Source organism: Mesoplodon mirus (genome assembly GCF_964341445.2).
Source record: "Mesoplodon mirus genome assembly, chromosome: 7".
NCBI classification, from domain to species: domain Eukaryota; kingdom Metazoa; phylum Chordata; class Mammalia; order Artiodactyla; family Ziphiidae; genus Mesoplodon; species Mesoplodon mirus.
In genome coordinates, this window is record NC_138983.1 from 113,694,031 (window position 1) to 113,712,410 (window position 18,380).

General features: G+C 35.8%; 1 protein-coding gene across 1 annotated transcript; it reads right to left on the minus strand.

The window, feature by feature from the left end:
* Positions 1-5,964: 5,964 nt before the first annotated feature.
* On the minus strand, positions 5,965-17,787 carry LOC309807173 (inactive caspase-12-like). The gene is given in 6 exon segments (XM_082626487.1): positions 5,965-6,258; positions 6,857-6,973; positions 7,584-7,586; positions 7,590-7,693; positions 15,177-15,243; positions 17,578-17,787. Coding segments are annotated over 5 exon segments (279 nt in total). The 5' UTR covers positions 15,223-15,243; positions 17,578-17,787; the 3' UTR covers positions 5,965-6,249.
* Positions 17,788-18,380: the final 593 nt, after the last annotated feature.

Sequence of the window (18,380 nt, forward strand, 5' to 3'; positions counted from 1 at the left end):
AGAATGCCATTGGCTGAGACATTTAATTTGATGAATATCATAATCACAAAACCTATTCTTTCTATTACCCTATATATTCCCAACAAAAAAAGGAGAATTTGCCTGTTTTAATGGAATTATGACACACTTGCAGTAGTTCAGGTGAGAGATGATGTTGTCTCAGCCTGGACTGAAAGTATAGGATGTTGAGAAATGGGCAAAACAGAGAGGGAATCTATATATCTAGGTGACCAAATTTAAGTGGGGTTTTCAGAAGAGAATGATATCAAAGAAGCACCCAAGTTTCTGTAACTATACGTGTATCACTAGATTTAAAAAAAATGTTAGAAGAGTGGAAAAGAAGTAAGTTGGGGACTGTACATGTAAGTACTTAACACAAATTCAATTTTAGAATTATGCTCCATGGGAGATATCTAGTTTGTAATTAGTTAAATACTAATGTGAAATTTAGAAGACAAAACTATCAATTATATACAGTGAGAATATTTTAAAATATATTGATAGATAGTATTAAATAGCATGAAATAGAAAAATATCATCTAGGAAGAGAATGTAGAAGGGAAGAGAGACTCAGTGAATCAATATTATGAGCATATATACATACATGTTTATAGGGTACCAAATGCAGGTTACTTTTTAGTTTTGTATTGTGTCAACTTACTAAGCTGGAACTAGGTTTCTCAGAATTTCCATCCATGCAAGTTCAAAGTTAGATTCAGCCACAAGAGATATTTTCATGAGATTTGGAATGTCAGTGAAGCAGCAGCCATGTTTTCTTTAAATATGGAAGGTCAATGAAGGACATGAGACAATTTGCAACATTACCACCTACATGCTTACCTTGGAAAAACAGCCAGGCCCACAACTCCTCCAGGTCCAGTCTGATTTCCTCCTTCAGCTTTCTCACCTCTTGGGTCTGATAAATGTTTAATTACAGATTGGAGTCCTGAAGGACACAGTCATCTCTGAAGTTGGAGGCTTGGAGACAGTGAGAGACTGATGACTTTTATCTTGGTTTCTATGTAATCCTCGTAGGTTTCAGTTGAGTTGCTTCCTTCACTTCAAGTCCATCTTCGCTCACCTCTTTGTTTCCCAGTGAACTTTAGGCCCCAGTCATAGACACAGGCATTATCTTTATGCAGACCATTTTACCAGCTTCCTGGTAGTTCTGCTTCTCTGACTGAATCCTGAATGATACAGTTATGAACAACCTGAATTTTGTGGTAATACTGATGTAGCACTAAGAAAAGAAGAGCAGAATGACCCTGACAACCTACAGAACACAATGCCCGGCACTGTACCAGTCATTAAATTATTCTTTATTCATTTCAAATTCACCCTTCCATATTCTCCTTCATGATGTTGGGGCTGGAATTCTGAAAACAATTATTCTTTGGTCAGCTAGCATCCAGTTAGGCTCTACCAATAAGGGGTAAAGACAGAGATAAGAAAGCATAAGGATAAGAGAAGAAATTATTTGTTTATCTATTCCTGTCAACATTGGCAAAACAATGACACTTTACTCCTGAAGTGGTAATTAGTTTCAGATCTGTGCTTATTGCAACACTCCTAGAAGCAGCTTTATTCCATCCCCTTGAAAGAACTCACGTCAAATGTGGGTACAGCCTTTTCCTCAGAGGTCTAGAGTCTACTTCATGGAATTTCCATGATCAGGCTTTAAAAAACCAAAGCTACTCCATTGTGCCCTTCCTTAGAGGTCTGAGTACTAATTTTGAAGGTCTTCCCCTCTCAATAACTTAGGTTTTGATAACCCCAATTATTTCTTTTGCATTCCCTCTACCCTAGATTGATTGGTAAATGCTTCCTGCAGATATCACATTAGTGTTTCCTCAATATTCCTTTTTTTATTTTTCAGTGTTTGAATACCAAATCAATAAATCCGTGTATTAAGTTTCATCTCTTTATCTATATACAGTAGTATCTTTTGTCATCCTGTGTGGACTGTGCCTGATAAATACTGCCCCTCAAGAACATGTGAAAACATGTTGGAGGAGTACCCAATAGCTAGGGGAAAAGTATCAAAGAAACTTACCCTGAGAAACTGAACTTTCAATAAGAAAATATTTATAAAGTGTTTTGTGAAGCTCGTAGTATAAATAAAAACATTTAAAATGAATACTTTTCTCATGTTTACTCATGTCACCACTGTCTTTGTTACTATTTTTGTTGTTATTACTGTTACTACTATCATGAGGAATAATCAGAGATTAGCAGATAAAAGGTTCTAGGATTGGAGTATGTGGTTGTTCCAAGGAAGCAAGATTAGTACACAGAAAGGCATATAGAGCGTGCAGAGGCACATAAAACATGGAGACTTGCAAGTATTTCAGCATAGCTGGGATTCAAAACAGAAGAGGAAATGTTGGAGGAAGTAAGGACACAACAGAGTTTGTGAGTTATGAGAATATGTTTGTAGCTTACTCTGAAAAGAATAGGGGACTAATAAATTGGTGAATGATGAATGACATTCATTTCAGAGCAATCTCACCAATGATAGTCTAGTGTATCAAAGGAAGGCAAATGTGAATTTATGTTGACCAGTGATGAGTCTATGTACTACTTCAGATGAGAAATAAAGGGGGTTTGACCTGAACAGGTGAGAGTGATTATGGGGAGAACAAAGCAGATTTGGAAATGCCAAAGTAAAGCTGGCAGATCTGATTTTATGTCAAATGAGGGGGAAAAAAAGGAGCTAACTTACAAAGCTAAGATTCTGGCAAGGGCAAGTGTGGGGATGGAAATGCCAGCCATCAACATAACAATTTTGGAAAGAACAGAATGGGACTGAGATTCTTAGTTCAGTTTTCAGGACATGATATTCATTTTAACATTTGGGCTGCTCTAACAAAATACCACAGACTAGTGACTTATAAAGAGAAGAAATGTACTGCATACAGTTCCGGAGGCTCCAAGTCTGAGATCAGGGTGCCAGCAAGGTCAGGTGAAGTCCCTCTTCTGGTCACAGATTTCCCCTCATATGTTCACAAGAGGAAAGGAGCTAGGAATCTCTCTGGAGCCACTTTTATAATGGCACTAATCTCATTCACGAGGGTTCCACCCTCATGACCTAAGCATCTCCCAAAGCCTTCACTTTCTATTACTATCATATTGAGCATTAGGATTTCAACATATGAATTTTTTTTGGGGGGGGACACAAACATTCATTTGATAATAGTGTGTTTTAGATATTTATGTTAAATAAACTCTATATAAGTAGCAAACCTGTCTATCTTTTTCATTGTTGTATCTCCAATGGCCAGTATTGAATTAGGCAGAGAACAATCACACAAACAGTACTTATAGAATGAAAAATGTTTGGTTGTGAAGAAAAGAATGTATTATGAATTTCTAGCACATAAATAGTAGATGTTCTCAAGAAGAATCTAGAAAAAATGGCTTAGGTTTAATAAAATAAGAAATAAAAATCCTCAACTAAAACAAAACCTAACTTTTGTATTGAAAAAAGTTTGTATTGCAAAGCTATTTGCAAAGTGTATTACATATTTTATCTCTCTAGATACATGGCAAAATGTTGTCTAGATGTATCGATTCACCTAGTCAAAAATTGGTGTCTTCTCTGTGCCAGACACTATTCTACACTCTGTGAATATAATAACAAACAAAGTCACTGCCCTCATGGAGCTTATAGTCTCATGAAATGAGATGGACATATAAATAGTCAAAACATAATTATGTGGTGTGTCATAAGGTAATCAGTACCGTGAAACAAATAATGAAGCAGAGTAAGGATGTAGGGAGTATCAGAGGAAGGAAAGGGCATGCTGTGTTATTTAGAGTGGTTAAGGAAAGCTTCACTGATAAAGTTAGGTAATTTAGCAGACATCCAAAGAAGTGCTCTAGCAAGTTTTATAGATTGGGGGAAGGGAGTGGTTATTGCTCCAGCCAGGGGTTTTAGCAAATTCTGAAGTAAGAATGTGCTTTTAGTTAGAAGGACAAGCCCTGGAAGAGTTTGAAGCCACTAAGGTAGCCTAGGTGCCAGTTCCTATGAGTTTAAGACAACCCTATATGGACCTTGTGGGCAAGAGGAGGCACTAGCTAACATTTAAATAGTATATAATGACCAGTAAGTGTGGGAAAGGATGTTTAATCAAGTTATAAATCAAATACATAAAAATTAAAATGATTTTGTTTTTAACCTGAAAAATTAAGAAGATTGATCATGCATGATGTTGATGAAAATATAGAAAAAGAGACTATATCACTTTTGGCTCATGAGGAGGGCACATGTGGACAATTTTTTTGAATAATACCTTACATAGAATTTTAAAATTTTAATGCTTTTGACCATGTCATTTTAGTTTTGAGAGTTTATGCTAATAATATTATCAGAGAGAAACTTAAAGATATATTTATAAGGATTTTTTTTTAATTTTAAAATTGCTTAAGATAACAAATTTGGAAATTACCTAAATTAGTAATATACATTCTAATATATCCATTAAATGGGGTATTAGGTAGCCATTGACTATGGAAACAATGTATGGTAGAGACACTGTTGAGACCAAATATGTTTTCTTTTTCCTTTCCTAGTAGAAACTCCAATTTTTTTGGTTAGGCATGAGGCAACATGCAATAAACACTTAATTTCTCAGCTTCCATTGGAGCTATGATTTGTTTTTTGACTAAGTTATGATTAATTGCTTATTGGAAGAAAAGCTCCTCTGAAAGAGATTGGGCATGTGCTTTTTCATCTCTTCTTTTTTCTTGACAAAGATTTTATCTCAGTAATATAATCATTGCGTGATATCAGAACACCTATTAATAAACTCTATCAGTAGTTCAAATAGAAAGATCATATTTTCTTTCTCTTTGCTCTAGTCTACATAAGGGCCCAAATAACATTCATCTCTTAGAGGGAGAAAAACCATATGAAAATAACAATGTAAATATACACTTTATTATCAAAAAATCTTGCTTAAATCAACAGAAGGAAAACTATCTTTACTGATGAAACACTGGAGGCATTTCCACTAAAATAATAATTAAGAATGCCCACTATCACTATTTTAATTTTTATTTTATCTAGAGATATGTGATAAATATAAAATTTCATGAATATGAAATAAAAGCTGTGGATAGTGGCAAGGGAAAGACAAGTTTAGGATTTGCAGATAACAAAATTTTATATGTAGAATTTTCAAAAGAAAAACTAAGTGAAAGATTCTCTACAACAATGAATGTTCAATATGGCTGCTGAAGTAAATTTATATATAATTAAGAATCAACAGTGCCTGTCATTTTCTTTTCTTAACACTCACAGCAATAACCAGTTGGAAACTATGGAGGAAAGTATTTTCATCCAAAACAGTAAGAAAATACAATCTATTCAGGAATATCTTTATCCAAAAATTTGAGGAAATTATGTGAAGGAAAATCTAAACTTTTGCTTAAAGATAAAAATATAATATGTGGCTTAATGATTACATAAAACATAGTCCTAAGGATGTACTTATTTAAATTCCATTAAAACCCCCTTTTAGTTGTCAGAAAACTTATAACATCTTTCTAAAATTCATCTGAAAACATGTACAATACAAGAATAAGAAGATTGTGAACAGGCAGAACTAAAGAAGACTATAAAACAACAGTAACTAACAGTGTGATGTGGCATAGCCCTGAAAGATAAATCAGTGCATGTAACAGTAATGACTTCTACTATCAGGAAGGATTTACACAAGTTGATAAGAAAAACACAAAACTTGAAACAAAATAGGAAAATAACATGAATTAATAATTCATATTAAGATCTAGCTAATAAAGACATTAAAAATGTTCCAATGAAATTGACTATTTTTATCTATTAAATTAGTAAAAGTATTAAAAAGATACATTTATCTTCATTTCTCTGCCAGTCATTATCAGCATTATTTCTTGTATGTATATAACAAATCTTGACAATAAAAAAAATGTAGACGTATTTAGACTTGCATCTAGAAATACCAAAAAGGTTAACAAGTATTAGTTCTTCGTTAAAATTTTTGTTTTTCTATACTTAAAATTTGTTTTGTAATGAGCATGACATATTTATGGTAAAATGAGAAAGCAAGCATAATTTTAAAAGAATTTATGAAGCATTAATACAGCAGTAGTATAGGAGTGATTTTACCCTGTTATTTTTGGAGCATGGGCAGTTGGGAAGTTTATATAAAAGTATTCTTAATTTCAGTTGACCTTTTAAAATAGTAGATTCATAGGGACCATAATGCCTTAACTTTCCTGGAAAAAATAAAGAGAAGACAACATGAGTAACTGGGCTCCTAGAGATAAGATATAAATAGAACTCATCTCTCCTGTGAGATGTATCTTCACAAAAGGGCTATGGACCTGTCATCCCCAAATGGGAAGATCTACACTAGTTGCTCATTGCCTCAGCATAGATCCAGCAATAACAGTTGACACTGTGGTCCAGGCAGCCCTCATCACAAACAGAGAAGGGGTGTGACTCAGCAAAACTGACATCTCGGAAGTCAGGAAGCTAAACACCTGCTCTACATAACATGTCTGATTATTTGGTTTTGTGCATGCATCAAAACTAAATATTTTATATTCACTGAGTAGATCCTTGAGAGAAATGAGGACTGAAATGTTTTCTAGCAAGCTACCATTGGACTTATCATTTCATGCACAGTCATTATACAATGGCCAAAGTCAAATAAAACTACAGTTTCACCAGCAGCCAGTAAGAAAAGGCAGATAAGACGAGCCTCAGTGACTATGGTGCTGCAGCACTCTGTCATTGTTTTCCATTCTGTCCAGAATTTTTGTATAGACTCTGAGCAGGGAGCACCCAAATCCACTTCTTGGGTACATTTACCTGGATGCTTTGCATGATTTTAGTTCCAGGGAAGAGGTAGTAATATTGTGTCATGGATAGTCTTTCAATCGTGGGCATCTGGGTCAGTACATTTGGGGTCTCAAATGTATGTTGAACCTAAAATAGTAAAGAAATCTTTTTTAAAAAAATTAAAAGGGAATTCTGGACTTCTCAGAAGTGAGTATATAGTATATAGTTTGTATTAAGGCTGTGGTCAGATAGTACAATATAAACAGAAGAACTTTTTAGCTTTTCCTTGGATATTGTACCTACACAAATGAAATTGTACTCTCAAAAGCACTCATTAAATAAGCAAGCCTGGGCTTCCCTGGTGGCGCAGTGGTTGAGAGTCCGCCTGCCGATGCAGAGGACACGGGTTCATGCCCCGGTCCAGGAAGATCCCACATGCCGCAGAGCGACTAGGCCCGTGAGCCATGGCTGCTGAGCCTGCGCGTCTGGAGCCTGTGCTCCACAGCAGGAGAAGCCACAACGGTGAGAGGCCCGCGTACCGCAAAAAAAAAAAAAAAAAAAAGCAAGCCTATCAGAATCAGAAAAACTCACTCTGGTTCTACGTAGTGTGCTTCCAAAAACTTCCTCTTTAAATAAACTTGGAGTACAGGAAGGAGCATCAAGATGACTTAAGAGCTTCAGGATTGACAGAAAAGCTTTGCAAACAGTTCTACAAAGTTTTCTGGGACATAAATTGAAAAAACATGGAGATTCCTACCTTTCAAAAAATCTCCTCCAAGTGATAACACCAAGAATATTCACTGAAGTAGTAGATAAGTTGGGAAATGAAGAGAGAGCCATTTGTGTCAAGTATCCAAGAAACATTACCTGAAAATAAACGGTTTTAAAATGATGGGGGAATTCAGCCACTATATAAGTGTACAAGACTCTTAGAGCCATAGCTTTTGAACAAAGTTTGATTCTGTTGCTTCATAAGAAGGAAGGAGGTCAAATCTGGATAATGTTGAGATGTTTCCATAACAGGCCCAGAGAAACCATTATAGACCCTCAATTATAAATTCCTTTGACTTTCTTAGTAGGCAGGGCCAACATTACGGACTTTAGGACTGCAAGTAGTAGAAAAGAACATAAATCCTTTGAGCATTTACTACATAATAGAATAAAAGAAGCCAGGTCTTGACAGTCCTTGACTCTGGGCCTCCTCTTCATCCATATTGTTTTAATACTATAATTTTTTGTACTCACTATTTTATTGAGTGAACATCTTTTTTTTTTTAACATCTTTATTGGAGTATAATTGCTTTACAATGGTGTGTTAGTTTCTGCTTTATAACAAAGTGAATCAGTTATACATATACATATGTTCTCTTAACTCTTCCCTCTTCCATCTCCCTCCCTCCCACCCTCCCTATCCCACCCCTCTAGGTGGTCACAACCATCAAGCTGATCTCCCTGTGCTATGCAGCTGCTTTCAACTAGGTATCTATTTTACATTTGGTAGTGTATATATGTCCATGCCACTCTCTCACTTTGTCACAGCTTACCCTTCCTCCTCCACATAGCCTCAAGTCCATGCTCTAGTAGGTCTGTGTCTTTATTCCCGTCTTACTCCTAGGTTCTTCATGACCTTTTTTTTTCCCTTAGATTCCATATATATGTGTTAGCATATGGTATTTGTTTTTCTCTTTCTGACTTACTTCACTCTGTATGACAGACTCTAGGTGAACATCTTTTGAATTACTACGTCCCTGTACCATTGCAATGTGATCAAATTTCTCTTATCAGAAAAAGCTTATATTCTCTTAATTGTCACTTTATCTGCAGCTACCTTCCTATTTCTCCTTCCTTTTTATAGTTAAATTTCTCCAATGTATCTATAGTCAACATCTTCATTTCCTACTAGCCTGCTCACTCCTGTCTGTCTTCTCCTTCCCACAACGACTTTACCAAATGACTTTCCACAAGGTCATCCATGACCTTTAATTCGTTAAGTCTAATGGTCATTTATCAGGCCTCACATTTACCTGGTCTCCCATTCACATCAGAAAATATTGGTAACTCCAACAGATTCTTTCTTCATAACTCTGACAACACATCCTCCTAGTTTTCTTATTCCCTGACCATACTTTCTTAGTATAATTTGCTGATTAATATTTATGTCTCAGATCCAGAACTCTAGAGTTCTTCAAACCTTAGCTTTAGGATCTATTCTCCTTCTATTCTCTGTTGCTAGATAAATTGATCCATTTTTAGAATATTAGATATCATTCTTAGGCAAGCATCTCCCAAAATTCAAACACTCTCTCCTCTGGAATATACAGCTATATAACTCTCCACTCTTCATTTCATCTTGAAATATGCCAAAGGCATCTCAAATTTTCTGGCAGGATTCCCATTTTAATGAATGAACTATAGTTCTCTACTTGCAAACTTGAGTCACCTCAATCATGTCTTCATGTTCATCAGACATACTTGCTAAACTACTAGGCCATATAAATTTTATATACTAATTATTTCCTGGATCTAAATATTTACCTCATCCCAAGAATATCATTATCACCTATGGCTTGTAATACTGCAACAGCACTTTAACCTATCTCCCTACATCTAATTTTGTGGCACTGTAATTCATTCTGCACAGAATCCTCACAGTGATCATCTTAAAAGAGACACACAGATGGCCAAAAGGGACATGAAAAGATTCTCAACATCACAAATTATTAGAGAAATGCAAATCAAAACTACAGTGAGGTATCACTTCACACTGATCAGAATGGCCAACATCAAAAAGTCTGCAAATAATAAATACTGGAGAGGGTGTGGAGAAAAAGGAGCCCTCCTAAATTATTGGTGTGAATGTATATTGGTGTAGCCACTATGGAAAACAGTATGGATTTTCCTTAAGAAACTAAACATAGAGCTATCATATGATCCTGCAATCCCACTCCTGGGCATATATCTGGAGGAAACCATAATTCAAAAAGATACATGCACCCCAATATTCATAGCAGCACTATTTACAATAGCCAAGACATGGAAGAAACCTAAGTGTCTATTGACAGATGAATGGATAAAGAAAATGTGATATATATATATATATATATATATATATATATATATATATATATCTCACAATGGAGTACTATTCAGCCATTAAAAAGAATGAAATATGTCATTTGCAGCAACATGGATGGACCTAGAGATTATCATACTATGTGATGTAAGCCAGACAAAGACAAATATATGATATCACTTACAAGTGGACTCTAAAATTATGATAAAAATGAACTTATTCATAAAATAGAAATAGAATCAGAAACATAGAAAACAAACTTATGGCTTCCAAAGGGGAAAGGGGGGATGGATAAATTAAGAGTTTGGGTTTAAAATATACACACTATGATATATAAAATAGATAACCAACAAGGTCCTACTGTATAGCACAGGAAACTATACTCAATATCTTGTAAAAACCTATAATGAAAGAGAATGTAAAAAAAAAGAATCACTTTCCTATATACCTGAAACTAACATAACATTGTAAATCAACTATATTTCAATAAAATTTTTAAAAGAAAAAAAAGCAAGAAAATCTTATCATTTAATTGCTTAAAGGTCACCTAAGCAATGAATTAGTATAAAGTAAAATTAGTAGTATAAAGTAAAATTAGTATTAAAATATATTAGTACAAAAGACCAAATCCTTCCTTAACATATGAGACCTCAAATTACGTGGCTCTTGTGTACTTCTCCAAATCCCTTCTGGTTACTGTCCCCTGGCTCTGTGTTTTAGCCACACTGGTTCTCTGGTTCTCTTTTCTAAGCTCCTTTCTTTCTTTCTCACGCCCTCCTCGTACACTGTTTTTTTTTGTTTGTTTGTTTGTTTTTGTTTTTTTTCCTGTCTGGAATATTCCTCTCTTACCCTTGTCAGCCTAAAAAATGTTAACAGGCAATAATCAAACAAAACCATTTATTTGGGATCAAATAATTGTTATTCAGGGCACACAGATTTGGGTAGCTATCCAAATAGTGTCCCACTAAGGATCAAAATCAGATGTTTTTAAAGACAAAAAAGGGAATGTTTACATAATTTGCTTACAAAGAATTTTGATCGCTGTTGCAAGGCAGAAAGCTAGACTTGACTTAACATGATTGGTTGCCAAGGTTATCACTCAGTAAAAGTCCATTACTGGAGCAAGTAGCCAGTATTCTTGCAGAGTTATTGGAATATTTGGCATATTTGTAGTTTGGTCCAGCTCAAAAGTTCATGTTTCAGCTGGTGAGATGTGCATAAAGCTCACTTCGTTAATGGCCTCTTAGCTCCATTTTCAAACCACGTGACATAAGTGACTCTGTTTGATTTTGTCTTTCATGCCCTTAATATGCTTAACTCCTTCATCTTTCAAATGTAAGCACAAATTTTTTTCCTTAAAACACATCACATTTGACAATCATTATTTATTTCTGTTAAACATAACAGATACTTTCCCCTAATTAATTTCTGTTTCTCTGGCCTGACCATACACTCTGTAATGTTTAGTGACCATGCCTGCTTTAGCTGTGCATCACATGCTCTGCACCTAGTACATTATCTGCACATAGTTATGTATATAAAAATATTAATGCAAGAATTTCACATGTTAGACTTTATTTCCTCAATTAAATTAAACAATCTCTTAGAGTATGTACCAGACTGCATATACTTTTTGAACTTCCTTTAATAGCTAAAAGCACAGAACTCTTCTTTCAAATAAAATATAATTAAAACTCCAATATGTAAAACAAAGAGAAGCAGAACTATTCCAGTTGTGGAATGGGTGTTTCCTGCATAGTCTTTTTCCTATTTCCCCAGGTAGACTCAGAGGGTCCTCTAATCCCTTCCTAGTCACAAGCAGCCATGAACCAACAGCACTGCATCACCATGGAGCTTTTAAAAAATGAAGAATCTCAGGCCCTGCCCCAGACATACTAAATCAGAAATCTATGTTTTAATGAGGTTCTCAATTATTCCCATGCACATTAAAATTTGAAATTACTACACTAAAGCACTTAGAACTTGTATAAACTGGGCTTTTAAAACTGCCCTTGTTGGGCTTCCCTGGTGGTGCAGTGGTTGAGAGTCTGCCTGCCAATGCAGGGGACACGGGTTCGTACTCCGGTCCGGGAAGAACCCACATGCCCGGGAGCGGCTAGGCCCATGAGCTATTGCAGCTGAGCTTGCGCGTCCGGAACCTGTGTTCTGCAACAGGAGAGGCCACAAATGTGAGAGGCCCGCATACCACAAAAAAAAAAAAAAAAAGAAAAGAAAGATATGTTCTTCCTCTGATCTAAGTGTGATACCACTCCTTATGAATCCCGTTCCCCCTCACACACAGGAACTTTACTCAAGCATTTATACAGCCCTATCTTCTAGAGCATCAATTTCTACCTCTCTCCCTTTTATGCTATCCCCGTTGGCATGTTAGAATCTTAATTTATCTTTTAAAAACATATTTCCTTGACTCTGTTTCCCCTCCATCTATTGTACCATTTTTCTGCTCCACTTCTCAGCACAGTCGTTAAAGGCATTGTCTGTTTTCACTATTTTCATGTTTTCAACTCTGATTTTTTTTCTTGTATGCATAAAATGGTCATTATCCTCACAACTTAAGCAAAGTACCTGTTACCAAGGTTACCACTGACTATTTGTTGCTTTCTTAGCATTTAGTATGGTTGAACACATCTTTCTTGAAAAATGCTCTCTAGGCTTCTGTGATCCTGCATTTTTCAGCTACTCTTTCTAAATCTGTCTGTGTTCATTGCTAACTTTTCCTCTTCTGTCAAACTTGCAAAAGTGGGATTATTCTATATTAGAGTCTCTGTTTTCTCTATCAACATCTCTCCCTAGGTGACCTCTTCTAGGTGGTACCAACATCTCTCTGTGAATTCCTCAGTTGTACATCACCATTTATTCAACATTTTTTCTTGGATGTAACATGTTTTAAACTAAACTTACAAAGAAGGACTTCTGATACCATCTTCTTCTACAAATAGGTTTCTCCCAAGTTTTCTCTAAACCACAAATTTTCTCTCTCTCAAAATTGGTGAATTGATATCTTTCACCCAGTTGCCAAGCCCAAAACTTAGAATCTTTTTTTTCTAGTTTTTTTTTTTTTTAATTGGGGTATAGTTGCTTTACAATATTGTGCTGGTTTCTGCTGTACAGTGAAGTGAATCAGCTGTATGTATACATATATCTCCTCTTTTTTGGATTTCCTTCCCATTTAAGTCACCACAGAGCACTGAGTAGAGTTCCCTATGCTATACAGCAGGTTTTCATTAGTTATCTGTTTTATACATATTAGTATAAAATACATACAGATTAGTGTATATATGTCAATCCCAATTTCCCAATTCATCCCACCTCCTTCTTTTCCCCCTTTGTGTCCATACATTTTTTCTCTACATCTGTGACTCTATTTCTGCTTTGAAAACAGGTTCATCTGTACCATTTTTCTAGATTCCACATATATGTGCTAATATACCATAATTGCTTTTCTCTTTCTGACTTACTTCACTCTGTATGACAGCCTCTAGGTCTATTCATGTCTCCACAAATCCTTCATCTCTTTCATTAGCCCATATCCAATCCATCTGTAGTTTCTGTTGACTCTATCTCCAAAATAGATCCCAAATATAACCACTTGTTATCATCTCTATTACTGCAACCCCAGCTTAAACGCTATTATCTCCTAACTGAAACACTTAAATAGCTTAAAAGTAGATTTTCTATTCTATGTTTATCACTCTGTTCAAAAACTTCTAAAGGCTTTGCACTGCCAATAAAATCTGAATTGTTTTGCATTCTCTCAGAGGCCCCACATGCTATGGCCCTCCCAGTCTATCTGACAGCTCCTGCACCCATATTCCCCTCATTTCCTACTCCCCAGACAGACCAGCCTTCTCTATTACCCTTTTATATGACAAGACCATTCCTGACTCACAGCCCTTGCTCTTGTTTCCTCTCTCCATGGAATATTTTTGCCTTAAAGTTTGGCACAATTCTCTCCCTATTGTTCAGGTATATACTGAACTATAATCTCAAAAGAGTTCTCATAACTGTTCACCCTGACTCATGTGTACCCCTCCCATCAACAACAATATTGCTTTCTATGGCTTAATCCTCTTTCTTGTGTACATCCCCTGAAATTATACTGTTTATTTTTTGAGAGTTTACTATATATCTGCCCTCACTACACTGTATGAAAGCAGTAACTTTATCTTTCTCACTACTATACACACAGTAATTAAAGTAGCATACTGTAGATTTTCAATTAGTATATGAATATATAATGTATGAATGGATATAACAATGAATAAAGATGACAAAGTTTTTATTCCTTTTGTAAGTTTTTCTGTAACTTTTGAAAATATAGCACTCAGAAGACAATACTATCATTACCCTTTTTCTGGATGCTATGGTTCTTTAATGTGGCCCAATAATTCATCAGATTCTTTGGTGACCACATAGTATGTGTGACTCATGCTGTTTTTTTTTTTTTAATGTGTTTTTCTTAATCACATCCTTATTCTGTTTTGTGCAGTTGGTAGTTGCCTATATCTTTGATGTTTTATGAATCCTTTCAAAGATGTTATCAACTCCATTTAAAAATGTGAGTCTCAGAAACGTTGGTTATACCAGCAAATATGGTTAATCAGTGACAGTGATGGGCTCAGTATTACACATTTCTTGGGTTTTACTTCAGTTCTCTTTCCACTACACAATAAGGAGTTTCTTTATCTGTCTTTGCTCTAATAATGTCATTATGTGTCCATGATATTACCTATCATAGTTAGAACAGATACCTGGGACAATCTAGCATTCTTCTCAGTTTCATAATCTTCACTTTCAACTTCTACATTCTTAGGAGAATTGAATATCAGGGATGTAAATGCTAACCTTACTTTTAAGGGACTTTGTTAGGTGCAGAGGAGAGAAATAAGCCAGATTTTCTGAGCCTCAGTTCAGTGGTCTTTCCACTATAATGTAGGGATATTGTACAGCTGCCTTAATCCAAGTAATGAATGAGGGTTCCCATGAGCCACTGGGTTTGGGGCAGTTACCTGTTAGAGGGAGAGCCAATGCCTGGGCTGATTCAACTTTTCCTCATCTCTACTTTTTTTCACTTTCATCTTCAGATTCTGAGGTGGAATGAAAAAATTTAAGGATCAATGCTCTATTCTGAAGGTTATTTCCAAAGTTGAAAACTGACTGAGAACATAGAATTTCTAGGTTTTTAAGGAAATACCTTCTAACAGCACTAGAGGTCTAAGAGTTTTCACTTGGGATGTGAGATTTGGAGGCAGTTACCTCTCAAAGAAGAAGATGACTGACTCAGTGCTCTCAGATTCATCATTCTCAGTTTCCGGATGAGATCCTGAAATAATAGTAAAATAAAATGTGTTAGCAGAACTCAGTTTATAGAAACTATACACTTCAAACTCTTTCCCTTGCACTGACTAAGAAATGACTATGCTCCTCATGGGACTGACTACTCCATGAAGCATGGAGATTTGCCCCATTCTCTAAGTTCCAGGTTTGTTTTAGAAAACTGTAACTTTGTGCCAAGTGAAAGAGGAGGCAGATTTTCTCTGAAACAAAGAAGAGCTCATTTATCTTCCTCTTCTGTAATTCAAGGGATATTCAAATTCATTAATCAAGGTTTTCTGAAATAGCACTTTTCATTATGAGGAAGAAAAATACATTGTTGTACAAAAGTTAGTCTTTCAACAATAGCAAAATAGTCCCAGAGGGTATTCCAAGAATTGGGGATATACTCATGCATAATTTTACTCTGAACTAGGGGTCAGTAAACTATGGCCCACTGTCCAAATTCAGCTTGACACCTGTTTTTGTAAATAAAGTTTTATTGGAACACATTCACACTTATTTTGTACTTACTTTCTATCGCTGATTCTATACAACAACAGTAGGCTTGAGTAATTATTGTAGAAGCCATATGGTCCGAAAAGCTTGAAATATTTAATCTCTGGCTCATCAAAGAAAAAGTGTGCCAATACATGCTCTAGAGAGAAGGACACATCTATGTTCCTCAAACTTTCAATTTCCCTTTGTCTTCCTTTAACAAGGAGAAATACAGGCTCTCAGAGATTTGTTCCTTGGGTAATCCACATCTAAGAAGAAGATGGTGGATTTTGTTCTACTGATCATTCTATATCTGGGAACGACTCTAAAGGCCACAGTGTATGGCTAGAGTAACACAGATTAGTTAAAGACTATCATTTAATTTAATACAGCACCATCACCCTTTATTCCTTTAACAAATAATTACTCAGCACCTAATCTGTGTCAGACTGGGGATGATGGAACAGGAACTGGGTATATCAGGGTATTTTGTGGCATTAAATAAGACAGACAGTCAGGCAAAGAAGGTGTTAAAAATGTGAATAGTATATTATCCACTTGCAAAAAGAAATACAAAGACAAAAACTGCATAAGGATAGTAGATAAAGAACAAGTTACTAGCCCTTTACTAAGATACTCACTTAAACTCAGTTTTTTCTTGAGGTTGAAGAAATGGTCCTTAAATATTTTGCCTGCCATTTGCGTTTTCTCAATGAGATCATCAACCAGGTCTCCAGCCCTGTTCACAATGTGGTCCACTTCTTCCCCTAATCTTTGTAACTCACACCTATTTAACATTTTATTTTCCATCAAATCATCAAAAATACCATCAAGCACGTTCCTGGCCATTAACTTCACCATGTTGACTGGTTCTTCTTTTGGTAGTCTCCTCTCTGTGAGGATGATAGGATTTTAGATACAGAAAGGAGCTTAGATATCTGATTCCAGTTCAGTGGTTCTCGATTTTAAAAAAGAATCTCTGGAAAAAGCTTGATAAGCAGAGCTTTTTGCACTCCACTCCCAGAAATTATTTTTTGATAGATCAGGGTGGAGCCCCTAAATTTACATTTCTAACAATTTCTGAGGTGGTGCCAAAGCTGCTAGTCTGAGGACAACACTTAGACTAATACCTACGGAAGTTCAATTATCTAATTTTTTTTGGATGGGGAAACTGAGGTCCAGAGAAGTGAAGCAACTTCACTGTACGTCAGTGAGAGTTGACTGACTCAGTTTAGTCTTTGTATCATCCATGATGCCTTCACTTCCTGTCATTTTTATCAATACCTAATTTAAAAACACATTATATTCAATATGTATAGCAGTAAAACATATTACACCTGTAAAAGAATGCATTTTTGTTTCCATGGGCAGGGCTGACAGGGCGACTCTCTGTGCAGAGAATGAGAGCATAAACTGCATCTGGTTTGCTCACTGTTATCAACTAAAATTCACACACAGAGCAGAAATATGGAAGAAACTCGAGTTACTCTGTATTTTTACTGCATGGCCTTTCACTGTGACAAGGTAACACTTGGGTGAGAACTCTGGGTCAAGTACAGAAGTCCAAAGAAAAGCCTAAAATCAACAAGAAAGTTTTAAGAACATAGGTCCAGATTTTCTAAATTTTCCGTTTTTCCAAGAAGTTGTAATGTATTGTCTAAAACACTTTGTTAGCATACTCATTACTGTGCCCAAAGCTTCCATCCCTTACAGTCTCAGAGTAAAATAGTTGTGTCTCGTGTGTGCCCCCTTCATTGCTCCTTCTCCTCTCACCCGTTCCTTCCTCCTGAGCTCTTTCTCCCCACAAAACATAACCATAAACAACAGAAAACCTAGAGCAACTCACCAGCCATTGCTGCTCCAGCTCCCTGGGCAGGAAAAGTGGTGAAAATGAAAGCAGTTTTCTTTCTTTGTTCTCAGTGGACCAGCATTACCTAAAAGGGAAACTGCAGTTTCTCAAATTCTCTCATACTTTGACAGGATAGAATTTGACTCCCCCTCTGATATGTAGCTTCTCTCTTTTAGAACACAGGAAGTGAATACTGACTTTTCTCCTTACTGTAACAAAGTCACCAGAATGAAATACATACACACAAACACACACACACACAGGGGCACAAACATAAATTTCTATGTTCTGTTTTCCAGACTATTTTTAACACAGTTAATAAGTCAAATTGACCCTTATTGTCTCTGTGCCACCCCTTAGCCACTAAATGGTAGGGGTGCCTCACTTGATTGATGTCTCCTCAACCCCGGAAATGAAGTGTGAACTTAGAAGCCTTGGGGGAAGTGGAGTGAGAAATTGATGTGCCAAACAATTCTAAAAACCCAGATAAATGATCTCTTTTCTTCTCTCCTCATCTGCTATTTTGTCAACTCTGGGTATTGTTTATCCATGAGATTCATGTGTATACTTTTATCTGTTAAATGCACAAGGAACTCTTAAAAATTTTCTTAAAATAATACATAGATGTTTTCCATGAAAATGAAACAATAGAAAATTTTGTGAAACAGAGTAAGATCATCCAGCTTCTTGAATTTCACATTACAAACATACAACACTATAAATATATAATGCAATTATATGTTTAGCTTGCATCTTTGTGAATCTTTTTCTATGCTTATAAAAAACACATAATACAATAC